The sequence below is a fragment of the Musa acuminata genome, chromosome BXJ3-3, assembly GCF_036884655.1.
Source record: "Musa acuminata AAA Group cultivar baxijiao chromosome BXJ3-3, Cavendish_Baxijiao_AAA, whole genome shotgun sequence".
Classification (NCBI taxonomy): Eukaryota; Viridiplantae; Streptophyta; class Magnoliopsida; order Zingiberales; family Musaceae; genus Musa; species Musa acuminata.
In genome coordinates, this window is record NC_088351.1 from 35,725,829 (window position 1) to 35,739,333 (window position 13,505).

A 13,505-nucleotide genomic window follows, 5' to 3' on the forward strand; every position below is an offset into this window, starting at 1 on the left:
TGGAGTCACCAAGCACCTGACCTGTACCAGATCATGTTGATTCATACTACAAAAATAGACTTGACAGGGGGAAAGTTATTCTGGGAGATATGTTGACTAATGGACCATCACCTCTCCATGGAAAGCTTGAACCATTTAAACAATATTAGAATTTAATTACAGATTGAAGGAGAACAATTTCTTTTGGTAAAGCAAAATCAACTTTGAAAAGAAATTGTGCTATAATTCCATGCATGTGAAACTATAAATTGTCATGCTCAATAACTTGTGCTGCTCTCCATTCATCACCTGGGTTGACAACCACAGGTACCAGCATGGAAGCAGGGCCAGTGCAGATGAAGTATCCCTTCCCATATCTTTGAGAGAGAGAACCAGGGGCACATAAGTAGATGTCATCGTACCCCATTCTTATCACCCTAAATCCAAGGCCAGTGCCCTGCAAAAGCAAGCTCCTTATTATCATCAGCAAAATGCGAAAAAGCCAGTTGGCCAACTGAAGCATGTTCATTCTTTTAAATATGATAATGCAGTGAAGACACATAATCTGATTTGGTGATACTATGTATTGTACACAAATTGGAAGCCAGATCGATTTGTTTGCTCTTGCACCAAGTCAATGGCAGATTTAAAAGCTTAATCAGGAGTTTCATGCACATCAATGACAATTTACCATATGGTTCAGAATTTTTTTCTTTAATTATTCATGTGGAATTGGAAATTTCAAATTTAAATAAAAAAATCAAATTTCTATCATGTTCATAAGCATGGAGAGATTGATTGAGTGCTGTATTTGCAATTGGACACAAGCATTTGATGCCTCTAGAGATTCTTCATACTGTCATGCTATGGTCTGGTGATATTGAACCAGCACAGGCATGTCAGGGAAACAAGAACCAGAGGAAGTAATTCTTTTCTCACAATCCAACTATAAATTGGATGAAAATCGACATTTTTTTCTCAAAAATAATGCTCTGGTTTCTCATGGTTTCTCATGGTTTCTCAAAAACAGTAACCCAAATTTCTTGTCAAGAAGAAAAGGATGCTCTGGTTTCTCATGGTTGTTGTTCATGTATCTAGTGTATGTGTACTGCAATTAAATTTACTTGGGAAGAGTGGGACATTACCTGATCGATAGTCGTGTATTTTGATGGTGGAGTATTGTAGATCCTCTTCGATCTTTCTGCTGGAGGTGCAGCGTAAACTCTGCTCAGTTTGCCTTTCAAGATAGTGTACAGATCATCCTCCACGGTCCAGTCCTTGCCCTTGTTGTCTTCGCTAAAACTCAGAAGCGAAAGCCAATTGGGAGGTTCAGGCTGCATAGCTTCAGCCGGAGACAGAAGACCGAAGGTGGACGAGGGAGGAGGATGAGCACAATAGGAGCAGCCCCTGAGGCCATGGATCGCGGAGCCGCGCTGGTTCTTGAACTTGAGATGGCTCAGCATTGCACTGCTCAGCTCCACCGGCTTCTTTCCCTTGTTCTTCACAACGACTGCTGTGGCCATGCTCAGTGGATAGAGCGACACGACGTATGTGATATCAAGGGAGCCATCATCATTGCTGCAGCTCAGCTCAACCTGCACAGAAACACCAGAGTAAAATAGCTTGTTCCGTTTGGTGTTTACCATGAACTCTGCTGCGCGTTCAGATCACAACAATCTGATGCCAAAACAGAGGATTACTAAGTAGTAGAGCATCAGTACCTGGACTGCGTCGAAGGAGTCCGAGTCGGCATCTTTCACGATCCATTCCGAAGCACCCCAAGGAGAACCACCAGCCGCAGTCTTCGATAGATCATGGAGAACCAATCCAAGGCCGCCTCTGGGGAAGTCGCCGGGCCCGCCACCGCCGATGGTGTAGAGCACCTCCTCGAACCCATCATCCTTCCAGTACACCTTGGGCTTGTAGGACGTGATGAGGCCGTCGGGGATTCGGAGATAGAGCGAGCTGCCGTTTCTGACGGTCAGCTCGACGGAGGGGACCTCGCCAGCCTCAGTAAACTTGATTCCCTTCCGGCCGAAGCGTTCCTGGAGAGACTCGGTAGTGGTGGTGGTGGTGGTGGCGGCGGCGGACGAGGTTCTGATGGGGAAGCGGGGATTAGGTTTAGGGAGGTGGACAGGGAGGAGGGAGGCCATTGGAGACTCCTCTTGCTCCCAGCTAGCTTCACAGAGGCCTCATATCTTTGTTTCGGGATAACGGTCAGGTCTGTTACCTCCTCCCTTATCTGCTGCCTCGTCGTCCTTTGAATGCTCATGTTGACACTTGTGGCTATGCTATGGGCAGCGGAACGCATAATATGCATAATTACTCAAGTTACTGACACCTGAAACATACAAACATATATATATATATATATATATATATATATATATATATATATATATATATTGCAGAGACTGATGCGCCTAACCGCATGCGTTCTTCCTGAAGGTTTTTTTCACACTTCAATTCATTATTCAAAGCTTTGAATTACATAAACCATCAAAACTTAAAATTAATCTCTTAAAGGCCGATAATTATGAAGTATAATTAATAAAAGGGCAAACATTGATACACCATATTAAAGATAAAAAAAAGTGGCTGAAATAATTGAAGAGATTGTTTTGCACAAGAATATTTTCTGACCCAGGATTCATCTTGGTACACCAAATTAAGAGTTACATACACCACCAAGATTCAAACAGAACAGATTCAAAACGCACCACGCTATCACACTCGCCATGAATCCATGTGCTCTTTGCTCAGATTTTGCCTCCTGTCAAAATCTCTTGCAATGTCCTCAGATCAAATATCAAAAGAATGCAAAAACCAAACTCCAGTTTTAAATGAAATTAAATTGCTAATATGATGATTCTTTCAACCTTCCAAGTTAGGTTAATCCTCATCCATGCCTGCCGCTGGATCTCTCTTTGGGCCGCCTGCTGGTTTCGCCATTATGATCTGCCAAACCAGGCACATTCAATTGATAGGGGGAAGAGAATCACGCCCAAAAAGCTAATGTTGAAAACTGGGCTTTATGGACAAAAATTAACATGGAAAATCTGGATCATAAAGCTAGGAAGCAAAAGGGGACTCACTTGATCGACCCGGAGAACGGTACACGCAGCATCAGCAGCATATTTGAGAGCAAAGAACCTGATCAGAAGACCGAGTTATAACTACCAGCAGATGGTTATTTACATTATACCATTGGAAATATAAAAGCATCTGAAGAAACTGTTATTCATCATGTGAAAACATCTCTCCACACCCTTGGTCACCGACAGATCAAATCAACTTTCATCAAATAGCACCGGTTGATGCAGAGTTAAAACTGTAAAAAGGTTAACTACACTAAATGTTAAAAACTGGTTTCCTCAAGTTATACAGTAATGGATCTTTCTCCTCTCTACTTTGACAGAAAGAACATAAAGCAAGCAACCAACACAACATCATTATCCAAAGCGTCGTTTTCCCTTTAAATACATTCATTACTCTCAGTGCATATAAGACGTAAATTGAATCTGCCTTCCAAAATTTGTTCATATAAACAGTACCAATTTTTTTTCAGTTTTATTGAGTTATAACTATATAACTAGTATGAACAACCAACAAAAAAATCAAAACATCCAATCATTGAATAAGAAACATTGCTGTAATTTAACACTGTAGGGTTATAATCTAATAATGGCTGCTAAGACAATTTGTGATGTATTAGCTGAACGGCTAAGTTAACAGACCCAGTTTGTATAATTACAAGTTTTCTACATACATTAAAGTAGTTTAAGAAAAGGAAAGCAATAGAAAAGCTTTGATTACATAACACGACTAGTTAGCAATGGAAATAACAAAAAGTAAATAGGAGCTTCAAGAATAATAAAGGTTAATGTTTGACGAGAGTCTCACTTAGTAACATAGAGATCCCAGATATTTATGGTTGAGACATCCTTGCAGACACCTTCTTCCAAGTCAATACCAACTTTGACATTTCCAGCAGCATGTTCAGCATACAAGGAAGAAATGATCTCGATTGCATTCAACCCTGCATTTTCAGCTAGGGTTTTAGGTACCATTTCAAAGCTTTCAGCGAATTTTGCAATTGCATACTGATCCAACCTGCAATAAGACAATCGAAGGTGTTAATACAAGATGCAATGTTTCAGCAGCTTCTACATACATCTAAGTAGTCAACCGCTTGCAGCAGCTTCTGCACCTCGACAAGATTAGAACCATGATTGCACAGTATAAAGTAGATGTCCTGACCAAATGGATAACTGGGACTATACAGACAAATAGACTACTTACTTTTCTTGGGTTTTGTATAATAGTTCTTGATCACAAAACAAACTGACATTCATTCCATGTTACCTAAGAAAACCATATTACTCACCTTTCCCACATGCTAATATGGAGGGAAGAAAATGTAGAGCTCAAATGGAAAACATCAATATCATCCATCCAAGCTAGCAATTACTCGTGTCATAATCATGTAAACTAAGAAAAAGATTGTGCTTTCAGTCCACTCTCATGTGATTTATTAAGGATGAACTACCATAAGCTTCTAAAATCATGTAGAGATTTTCCATGAACCTAAAACCCCAAAGCATGTGGAATTGGAAAGTGACATCAAAATGTAATTAAAACCTAATATGTTAAGTAAAAAAGAAAGTTAGCAGGACATATGAATAATTATTTCCAGACACACACAAAAACCTCAAAGTACCAAAAAGTATTGCCAGAATTCCCAAAGCTATATATATTCTATTGCTGTCTTTTAGCACAATAATTAGATCTGAACACAAAAAGCCATACCCTGTTTCTTTTAAGGAGAACTCCTTCAACTTTCTTGCTAACTCAATTTCAGTTGCAGCAGCCCCAGGAACAGTACGGCTATCTCTGCACATTGCCTGATCCATAGGGAAAATAAATATAAGAAAAGATCAAAAACTACAGTAACATGACACAAAAGTGCAACAAGATCAGTGTATCCTAATTTTTTAGCAAAAGAAAAACATATGCCACATCACAAGAAATTATAATCCATGAAAAAGTTCACCTTGTATGTATTAACACCATCATCAATGGCCCTTTCAAGGTCATCTAAAATACTGTCAGTACTGCCACGTAAAACAACTGTGGAGACTGAATTTCCACCTTCTTCATTTTTCACAATAGTTACCTATCAAAAATGTGGTGGAAGTGGTAGCTTACTAAGCTGACTATACAAGAAAAGTGAAGAACACTACAAGTAGCAATTATACCCGGACACCGCCAACTTCCTCCACTGAAATGGAGTCTGCATATCCAAGATCATCTGGACTTGGTTGGCTCAGTTTCAGCTGTTTGCAAAATTAAACACAAGTTGTCAACTAAGAAATAAGCATATACTGGTGCAAGCAGAAAGTGTAAAGCAACAACAAACAACTTACAAGAGCCACAGCACCAGTTGTACGGCAAAATCTCCGCAATTCAAACTTGGAGCTAATTTTCAGAACCATGAGTCTGCAAAACAACTGGCGGAGTTAAAGCTTTTTTTTTACCAATAAATAAAATGCACCATTAGTTACTAAATATTTTGTTTCTCTTGGACAACCAATTTCTATATTCATCACTGTTATAAGAAAAGAAATGTACAAACTACATACAATGTATGTAAATGCATGAAGCAGTTCATTTTGATAAAGACTTTCTTGAGGAATTCAAATGCCAAATTGTTCCCTTGTGGTTTTGCAATCATGATTCCTAAATGCCACCTTCTAATGTACTGCTTAGATAAAGTTTCTTTCAGCAAAATCCGGATGAAGAACATATGTGTTATAAAGATACAACTAAAAACTATGAAGGAACGCTTGATTCAGTAGAAAAATAGCTTTCAAACATATGCAGTTTTTACTCATCAACACCTACCATATGTCCAACATATTAATTAATGATCCAGAAATCTACCAAAGTTGAATGAACATAAACAGATACAAAAAAGGAAACCCTCATTATCACCATATTTGTCCTGCAAGGGACAATGATAAAAAGAAAAAAAAAACATATCCATTAACCATCAAAATGATGGACCTATCTCAGTAGCATTCCTGCTTTCATATGTCCTATTAAATGTGCAATGCAGGATATTGGAAATGAAAAAGAGATAACAGAAAAGGCACTAACAATGCAAAATTAACACATGGCAAAACAACTGTAAACCTGGAGAACTCATAAGAATTAATAAAAAAAAGCAAACACCAAACAGAAAATGAATGATATTGCCCCTGTAGAAGAAGGAGAAGTACTTGTAACGCTCACAGAAATGTAATGCCATATCTCCAACTGCTGCTCCACTCACAATAACCTTCGCACCGGACTCTGCAACAGCTTTAATGAGCTCCTCAACTTTGGCTTCTTCAGTTTTTGCATAATTCTCTAGCTTCAAAATGGATGAAAAATATCTTTAATTCAAGATCAGATCAAGTCTTGGACATTACCATCAAATAGTTATGACTCTAACAAAATACATGTTTGCATAATTACACTCATTTAAGCATAAGTCAGAATAAATTCCTCATCCGATTTTCCGAGCATAATTACACTAGTAGGTTCACATATAACAAAATCCCAGAATAGCAATACTTTATTAGAATGCTTTCGTTAGACGAGGCAACTAGTTAAAGAAGTAACATACGAAAAATAGGAACTGAGAAAATAACTAATATTATTTTTCATCTTTTAACTGCACCAAGCAGTAAATCAGTTAACAAATTAATGACAATGAAAATAATCATTGTCTTCTTCACACTTGTCTCATAGAAGAATAATATTAAATTGATTTTTTTATTGCATTGCTAAATTGATAATTTGTTTCTATTCGATTTCCTCAGCAGGACCTTCAATACCTACTGATGCTAGTCAGATATTTTGTATTATTACCTCAGCTTTTGTTGCACCACTATTGTTCCAGTCTTCTCCAGTTCACAGACCTCACACCTTTACATGATATTTTCATATGTTCTCTAATATGATCAAGCTTCTAACTTATATCGTTTCTAAATCTTCTTGCTCACAAGTTCTTAGTGCTGTCCTAGCAAGATAGCTGCTGCTTCATTCTCCTTCACCATCTGAAGGCAACACATCACTTTCTTCATATTGTTGTTGACATGTTTCAGAATTAATTAGGCACTATCTGAGAGGACACTTTTGCAATTTTTATAAAGACAGTTCACTTTAATACCACTTGAAGCATATAAAAAGCATGCACATTGGAGTTAACTAACATATTTCCCACACAAGAGAAAGAAGTAAAAAAAGGAACTAGTGGGAATTATGCAATAGAAGAAATATCATAGGAAAAAAGAGCAAATGGTGCATGCCTACCAGACAACATTCACTATTTAACTCCAAAATCTTCAAGCTGAAGTAATCTGTCATTCTCCTACCAATGACATCTATATTCTACTAAAATGCACTATATTTTCATATAATGGAGGACCAAGTTATGCAATTAAAAAGAAGAAACATAACAGAAAACGATAATAAGTTACGACAAGAAGCTATTTATGTTTGTAAGTCGGTTCTGATTCAAGTTACAGAATAAGTGACAACAAAAGTTGTATGTCTTCACTAACTAGAAATAAATAGCATAATTTCACAACTCAGCCTCATGATATACCTATAGCTTATTTGGCAAGGTAGAAATATAACCATATCAGCTAATCAAATTACATTAATGACGTTAAACAACAATACAACTTAATGAAAAGATAGCCACCAGTAGCACAATGCCAAATTGCCAATCTATAACCTCCAACACCAGCTCATTCTCTCTTGACCAAATTGAAGTTGGAGAATATAATTAGCAAATAGTAATTGGATTTTTGCAATTATCAGGTGTATATACAAAATATCAAGGAGTCTGTTAGAACATGCAGATGAATATAGTACCTGTTCTGCGCTTTGAATTAACACAGTTCCTTTAGTTTCTGTTGCAGATGTATCAACTCCACCAGCAAAGACCGCAATCTACCAAGGGAAAGAATAATCAGAACCAACTCAAAAACAAGGAAAAATTGCCAAGCCATTTTACATTATAACAGTATTGATTAAAATAGTGCTTTTTTAAGGAGATGATAACAAAGAGAACAAGCTCCTCAACTTTCACTATTATAATCAAATATATAATTTCTTTATGTTACTAAATTTCTGTCATGAATTAAGGTGTTCAACATCACAAATATGACATAGTTTATTTTGGTTCAGACTATAGTTACCCAGTCAAAATTACCTGAATTTTTTTTTTCATGCAAAATATTGAGCCAACACAGTACAAATAAATAGATGATGCTAACATGTAACACAGGCCATGTGCCATTAGGCATCTAAGAGAACAAGGTAAACAAATGAGCTATAATTGTGAGAGAAAGAAATAAGAATATAGTACCCTGGCCTTTTCCACACGTTTTATAGTCCCAACAGCATCATTCTTCACGACCATACCACGAATAACAGTAGAGTTGTGCAAACCACCTCCAAGTAGCTTTGCAACTCGAACATTATCTACATTGAAGTTTGCCGGGTTCTTCGGGCAGACTTGGATGCATGCCTGGCATGTGATAGCAACCATACATGTTACAGATGATAATACCAATAAAATAGCAGAATCAGCAACAAGCTGAGATACTCACATCAGCAATAATAGGGCACAAAAGATCTTCTTGCCCATACTGCTTGCTAGCAACTGCAGCTTTCATCCGGGAAACAACTTCTTCTTTGCTTCTAACATCCATTGTTTCAGACCCCTTCTCCAACAGCTCATCTAGAATTTCAATTGTCTGAAAAACATAAAAATTGGAAACATCACTTAGAAACAATTGGATAAGATAAATAAACAGCAAATAAATCATTGATAACCCTAGAGAGGACCTTGTTAATAGCTTTAGTGTAACCACTGATGATTTCACTCGGATGTAGGCCCATCCTGATTAGCTCTTCTGCATTTTGCAGAAGTTCACCAGAAAATGATATGGTGAGATTAGCCCCATCACCAATTTCTTCCTGTTGAGCCTTGCCTGCCAGCACCAAAATCTTTGCAGCAGGATGTTGAACCTCAAGCTCGTTGACAATTGTGGCTGCATCATTTGTCACAAAAAGCTTGTCCAGATGGTTAATGACCATCTTGTTCATGCCTGAAAGCAACAAAAGAAATTTGACAACTGAGCATATGAATCTAAATCCTAATACATAGGAAATGATTAAGACAAGATTGACAAGGATAAGCCTTGGTTTTTGGTTGAAAAAATTCAAAGCAATGCATAACATCTACTGCTTACTAAGCAAGCCTGAACCAAGCAACATTAAAGGAAAAAAGTCCAGAAAGTAGACACCATCAGGCACTCATCATGTTAATTCTCTGGCATACCTAACAGGCACATATAATAGTTGTCTGTAAATTAAATATACATGTGGTTAAGATAACAGGTCCTTTTGCCAACTACTTGTTTTGGGAATTAATCACACATAAAACATTCTTCGATCTACTTAATAGATCCCACGCAACTTCCATTATTACCCAGCAATATAACAGGTCCTACAAGCACTAAATCATCAAAAGGAAACATGATTCTCTAATATGTTTGCCCGTCTTGGTTTTTTTATTTTTCTCAACAACTATTCTTACATCTACTTATATTTCTGCCTATGATTACCTCAATCGCATCATTCTATATAAGATCTAGCGTCCAGTAAGCAACCCAACAGATTCAACGGAAAGTAAGTCAAAAACCCGAATCAGATCGATGTTCGAGAAAAGCACACCATTGGGGCCGAGGGACGTGCGGGTGATGACGGACAGCTGCTTGCAGGCGTCGATGTTCTTGAGGACGGCCTCGTCGAGCCCGGACAGATGCTTGTGCCCTTCCTTGAGCATCGCCTGGATCCCGTACCCGGGAAGCCCGAACGCCATACCGCTCTTGTTCTAGACGCGCCGCGAGAAATGGAGAAGGACACCGTCGAGATCGAAGCGAGGTCGGAGGAGACTCGAAACCCTTGAACGATGCGACGCGATCTAAATCGCAAACCCTAGCATAAACCCCGAAGCGGCACTCTTTTGCTTCCGGCTGCTGCTCGATCTATGTGGCCGAGGGAATCAAAAAGTATGACCGTCACGTGAGCTGCACACCTGATAACAAAAGAATCTCGAACGCTTTCCATGGTCGAACCCCATCGAACCGACCCGAACCGAACCGAACCGACCGCAACCTGAATCGGTCATTGAGCCCTATGTCAAACACGGTCAACTTCTCTATTGTGCTACCCGAAAATGATATCATCAAATTACAAGTTATCTAATTGTTATTAATGTAGATTCCAGGAATCTTTTTTTGTAAAATTATTATTATGCCATTATATATATATATATATATACATATATATGAGCTGCACGTAAAAATATATTTTACTGTAGTGATAATATCCCATCAGAAATACTATGCGATTTAGTTAAGATTCACACTAATATCAACGAAGCTATAGAACAGTTCAAAGTAATACATACTGAAAGGGGTAAAAATTCCATCACATATCCTTTATATTGTCGGAACGATGCATAGATCATCTAAAATATTACATAATAATGATTACGAAATGGACAAAATTCTATCACATAATAGTTTCTCTGAAAGAAACTTCGATCATTCCTCGCTTTCTGCAGCATCTTTCGAGTTTGCTTCCACCAGCATGCTTATCCCAATAAAACTAAGCTTCGTGGAAGATGATGCTTCGAAGCAGAAGGGCGTATTTTGCCCATGAGATGCACGAAACTAGCAACCTAAGACATGTCAGGAAGAAGAAGATTGCATGCACGAGGCAATCTTAAATGACAGCTCCATGAATCCTGTATCAACGTATAACACAATGGCGTAGAGACTACAGCTTCGATCTAGAAGCAGATCCAACTCAGAAGCCCGGCGATCGCTGACAAGAGCACGCGGAGCTGCGGTCGAAGGAAGGAAGAAGCAGAGGGAACGATCTGAATCGTGAAGTTGCAGGTGCCGTTCGACATGTTCTGCGTCGTCACCGCCGCCAGTCCTTGGAAGTCACAGCTCTCGTCCTTGTGGTTCTGCGTCTGGAAGTACACGTTGAACGCATAGGAAGCGTTCGCGCGGGCGTCCAAGCCATTGCACGAGCAGCCATAGCCCAGCGAAGTGCAGTCGGCGTGCGCGCAGGCGTACTTAACGTTGTCGGCGAGTTTGCTGAGGTCGGTGGCGCTGGGATTCACCGCACACCACTTCCGAGGCAGATACTCCACGTCCTTCGCTCCGACGAGCAGCTGATTCTGTCCCTTTCCGGAGAGATCCACGGGGAATTTTGGCTGTCCGTCGTAGGTGAAGAGTCCCCAGTGCCGCTCGAAGTTCCCCGGAGCGACGCTCTTGGCGTCCTCGTCCATGAGGCCGAACAAGTAGACCTCAATGGTGGAGTTGGGCCGGAGGGGCGTCCCCGCTGCAAGACGCTTCAGGAGACCTGCGTAGAACCGCTCGGCCATGGTCACGTTGGCGTTCACGTCGCCGTCAGTTGGCCACCCAACTTCCCCCACAACGATGGGCAAATCGCCGAAGCCAACCTTCTTCAGAGCCGAGACCAAGGTGTCGAAGTTGGCGTCGAACACGTTGGTGTACTCGACTCCTTCGTCGAGAACTGGGTTGCTGGTGCCGTCGAAGAAGGCGTAGTCGATGGGGAAGTCGCTGTTTCCGTAGAGACTCAGGAAGGGGTATATGTTGACGATAAAGGGAGCACCGTTCTGGCTGAAGAACTCGACGATCTGCGCCATTAGATCGCCTATGTCTGGTCTGAATTTGCCGGCGGACGGTACTGGATTGCTTCGGGGTGAGTCGTACACGTCGGCGTTGAGGGGGATGGTGGCCTTGATGGTGTCGCCGACTCCTGCTTCGTTGAGCGCGTTCTGAATGTTCTTCAGCGCAGGGAAGGTGATGTTCGTGAAGGAATCGTTGTATGATTTCAGGAAGGGTTCGTTCCCAACTGCTACGTATCTGGCACAGAATACGGCGACCGATCAAAGCACAGGCAGGAAGAGGATGGACTGAAAGAACAGATCAAGAACGAGATGACAAAAGGATGAAAAGCCTACTTGATGTTTACTCCTTTCTCGAAGTTATACCGGGTGACGTTCTTCTTCACCCACTCCTTCGCTGCGTCGTAATCGTTCATCATGGCAAGCATATCGTTGGGGATGGCGATCATCACCTCGATCCCTGTCCCGGCCAATGCCTTCATGGAGGTCTCATCCGTGTCAAAAATCTTCGCTTTCTTGATCCCGTTGTCTTGCAAGAGCTGCACGACGGTTTTCGGCGGCAGCCGATGAGTCGCAATTGTCCCCCAGTTCACCCCTAGGCCATCAGCCACCGAACAAGAGAGGCCGAGAAGGAGTAGAAACGCGAAGTTCCGGCACGCACCCATCCTTCTTTCTCCAAGAACTACCTCTCAGGATTCAATCAACTCCAACGAGGGAAATCAAAAAGGAAACTTTGGTGATTCTGTCGCCTTACCACCTCCCAACTCGGTCAAGGACAAAGCCGGGAGGTCCTATGAACAGAGAAATCTCTGCGGACAGCAAAGAAGGGAAACGATACCACAAAGGAACAGTTCTATAAATAAGTTACGGTGAAGACGATGTGAGCATTACCATCTTTTAACTCCGTATCGTGGGCCCGCTCGCGTGGTGACGTGGCTCACGTTCCCTACGTGGATGCCATTTTAACGTTTTTCTTGAACATCCACCCGGAAACATACCCATGCTTCGGACGCTTAAATGGGGCCCACTCTGATTACGGAGGATGATCGCGTCACGCCACAGTTGTTCGAGCGCGGGAGTGCTACCAGCGCTGGTCCTTCGCCGACATTTCTGGCCGTTCGATTGCCTGTTACAGAAAAGTTTGCCGATTTGGTTGGTGCAAGCTTACTTGAAATTTCGTGCCTTCATCAGGTCAGTGATTTCATGTATCTGATCGGACGGCGGAGGAGTCGCGGAGTCCAAAGCCTTCGCCGACACTCCTGGCCGTTCGATTGCCCGTTACAGAAAAGTTCGCCGATTTAGTTGGCGCAAGTTTACGTGAAATCTCGCGCCTTCATCACGATCATATATTAACTTCAATCGATGTAACTAAACATATTTATCAGTGCCAAAAAACACAATAACATATATTTGAGTCTCTTACATGCATTATTACGAGTTTTTAAGAATACTAATGTTATTCTGTAGTGTTGTTGCATGTTAGGAATCCCATACTTCAGTTATTTTGTTCATGATTTAGAAAATTAATTTATAGAAGCATCTTAGGTATCTTTTTGTTATTTACATAGGCTGGTGTAATCTTTTACCAAATGCTTTACGGTAGACGGCCTTTTGGTAGACGACCTTCTGGAGTCGACGGCCCTCGATGTAATCTCCTTTTAATAGCAGAATAGTAATTTCCAATTAAAATATATTAATTCTTTTTTATGATAAGAATTGATATTTGTTTTTTTTTCAT

General features: G+C 40.5%; 3 protein-coding genes across 4 annotated transcripts; all 3 read right to left on the reverse strand.

Annotated features, from left to right (window-relative positions):
• Positions 1 to 114: 114 nt before the first annotated feature.
• Positions 115 to 2,205, reverse strand: LOC135633523 (photosynthetic NDH subunit of subcomplex B 2, chloroplastic-like). The gene is made up of 3 exons (XM_065143062.1): positions 1,701 to 2,205; positions 1,125 to 1,574; positions 115 to 436 (listed from the first exon to the last, which is right to left on the reverse strand). Exons 1-3 carry the CDS (start codon positions 2,130 to 2,132, stop codon positions 242 to 244), a joined length of 1,077 nt encoding a protein of 358 aa, XP_064999134.1. The 5' UTR covers positions 2,133 to 2,205; the 3' UTR covers positions 115 to 241.
• Positions 2,206 to 2,513: 308 nt separating this feature from the next.
• Positions 2,514 to 10,095, reverse strand: LOC103978815 (T-complex protein 1 subunit theta). Of its 2 annotated transcripts, XM_009394748.3 has the most exons (14): positions 9,775 to 10,095; positions 8,884 to 9,146; positions 8,646 to 8,792; positions 8,402 to 8,563; positions 7,906 to 7,983; positions 6,261 to 6,394; positions 5,406 to 5,478; positions 5,238 to 5,315; positions 5,033 to 5,155; positions 4,789 to 4,883; positions 3,883 to 4,092; positions 3,075 to 3,132; positions 2,859 to 2,937; positions 2,514 to 2,752 (listed from the first exon to the last, which is right to left on the reverse strand). In XM_009394748.3, exons 1-13 carry the CDS (start codon positions 9,920 to 9,922, stop codon positions 2,872 to 2,874), a joined length of 1,635 nt encoding a protein of 544 aa, XP_009393023.2. In that variant the 5' UTR covers positions 9,923 to 10,095; the 3' UTR covers positions 2,514 to 2,752; positions 2,859 to 2,871. The 2 variants fall into 2 exon arrangements, with proteins under 2 accessions (XP_009393023.2, XP_018679168.2); XM_018823623.2 differs by having other exon boundaries at positions 2,514 to 2,937.
• An 802-nt stretch (positions 10,096 to 10,897) lies between these two features.
• On the reverse strand, positions 10,898 to 12,568 carry LOC135632564 (glucan endo-1,3-beta-glucosidase 8-like). Its single transcript, XM_065141172.1, has 2 exons — positions 12,104 to 12,568; positions 10,898 to 12,005 (listed from the first exon to the last, which is right to left on the reverse strand). Exons 1-2 carry the CDS (start codon positions 12,430 to 12,432, stop codon positions 10,898 to 10,900), a joined length of 1,437 nt encoding a protein of 478 aa, XP_064997244.1. The 5' UTR covers positions 12,433 to 12,568.
• Positions 12,569 to 13,505: the final 937 nt, after the last annotated feature.

Excerpts from the sequence above, each read along its gene's own strand:
- LOC103978815 (XM_009394748.3), bottom strand. The coding sequence starts at position 9,922 with ATGGCGTTCGGGCTTCCCGGGTACGGGATCCAGGCGATGCTCAAGGAA. Across the intron at positions 9,147-9,774 it reads CACGTCCCTCGGCCCCAATG|GCATGAACAAGATGGTCATT; the intron begins GTGTGCTTTTCT and ends TGTTGCTTTCAG. Across the intron at positions 4,884-5,032 it reads ATGGTGTTAATACATACAAG|GCAATGTGCAGAGATAGCCG; the intron begins GTGAACTTTTTC and ends CCTATGGATCAG.
- LOC135633523 (XM_065143062.1), bottom strand. The coding sequence starts at position 2,132 with ATGGCCTCCCTCCTCCCTGTCCACCTCCCTAAACCTAATCCCCGCTTC. Across the intron at positions 1,575-1,700 it reads ACTCCTTCGACGCAGTCCAG|GTTGAGCTGAGCTGCAGCAA; the intron begins GTACTGATGCTC and ends GTTTCTGTGCAG. Across the intron at positions 437-1,124 it reads AATACACGACTATCGATCAG|GGCACTGGCCTTGGATTTAG; the intron begins GTAATGTCCCAC and ends TTGCTTTTGCAG.
- LOC135632564 (XM_065141172.1), bottom strand. The coding sequence starts at position 12,432 with ATGGGTGCGTGCCGGAACTTCGCGTTTCTACTCCTTCTCGGCCTCTCT. Across the intron at positions 12,006-12,103 it reads GAGAAAGGAGTAAACATCAA|ATACGTAGCAGTTGGGAACG; the intron begins GTAGGCTTTTCA and ends ATTCTGTGCCAG.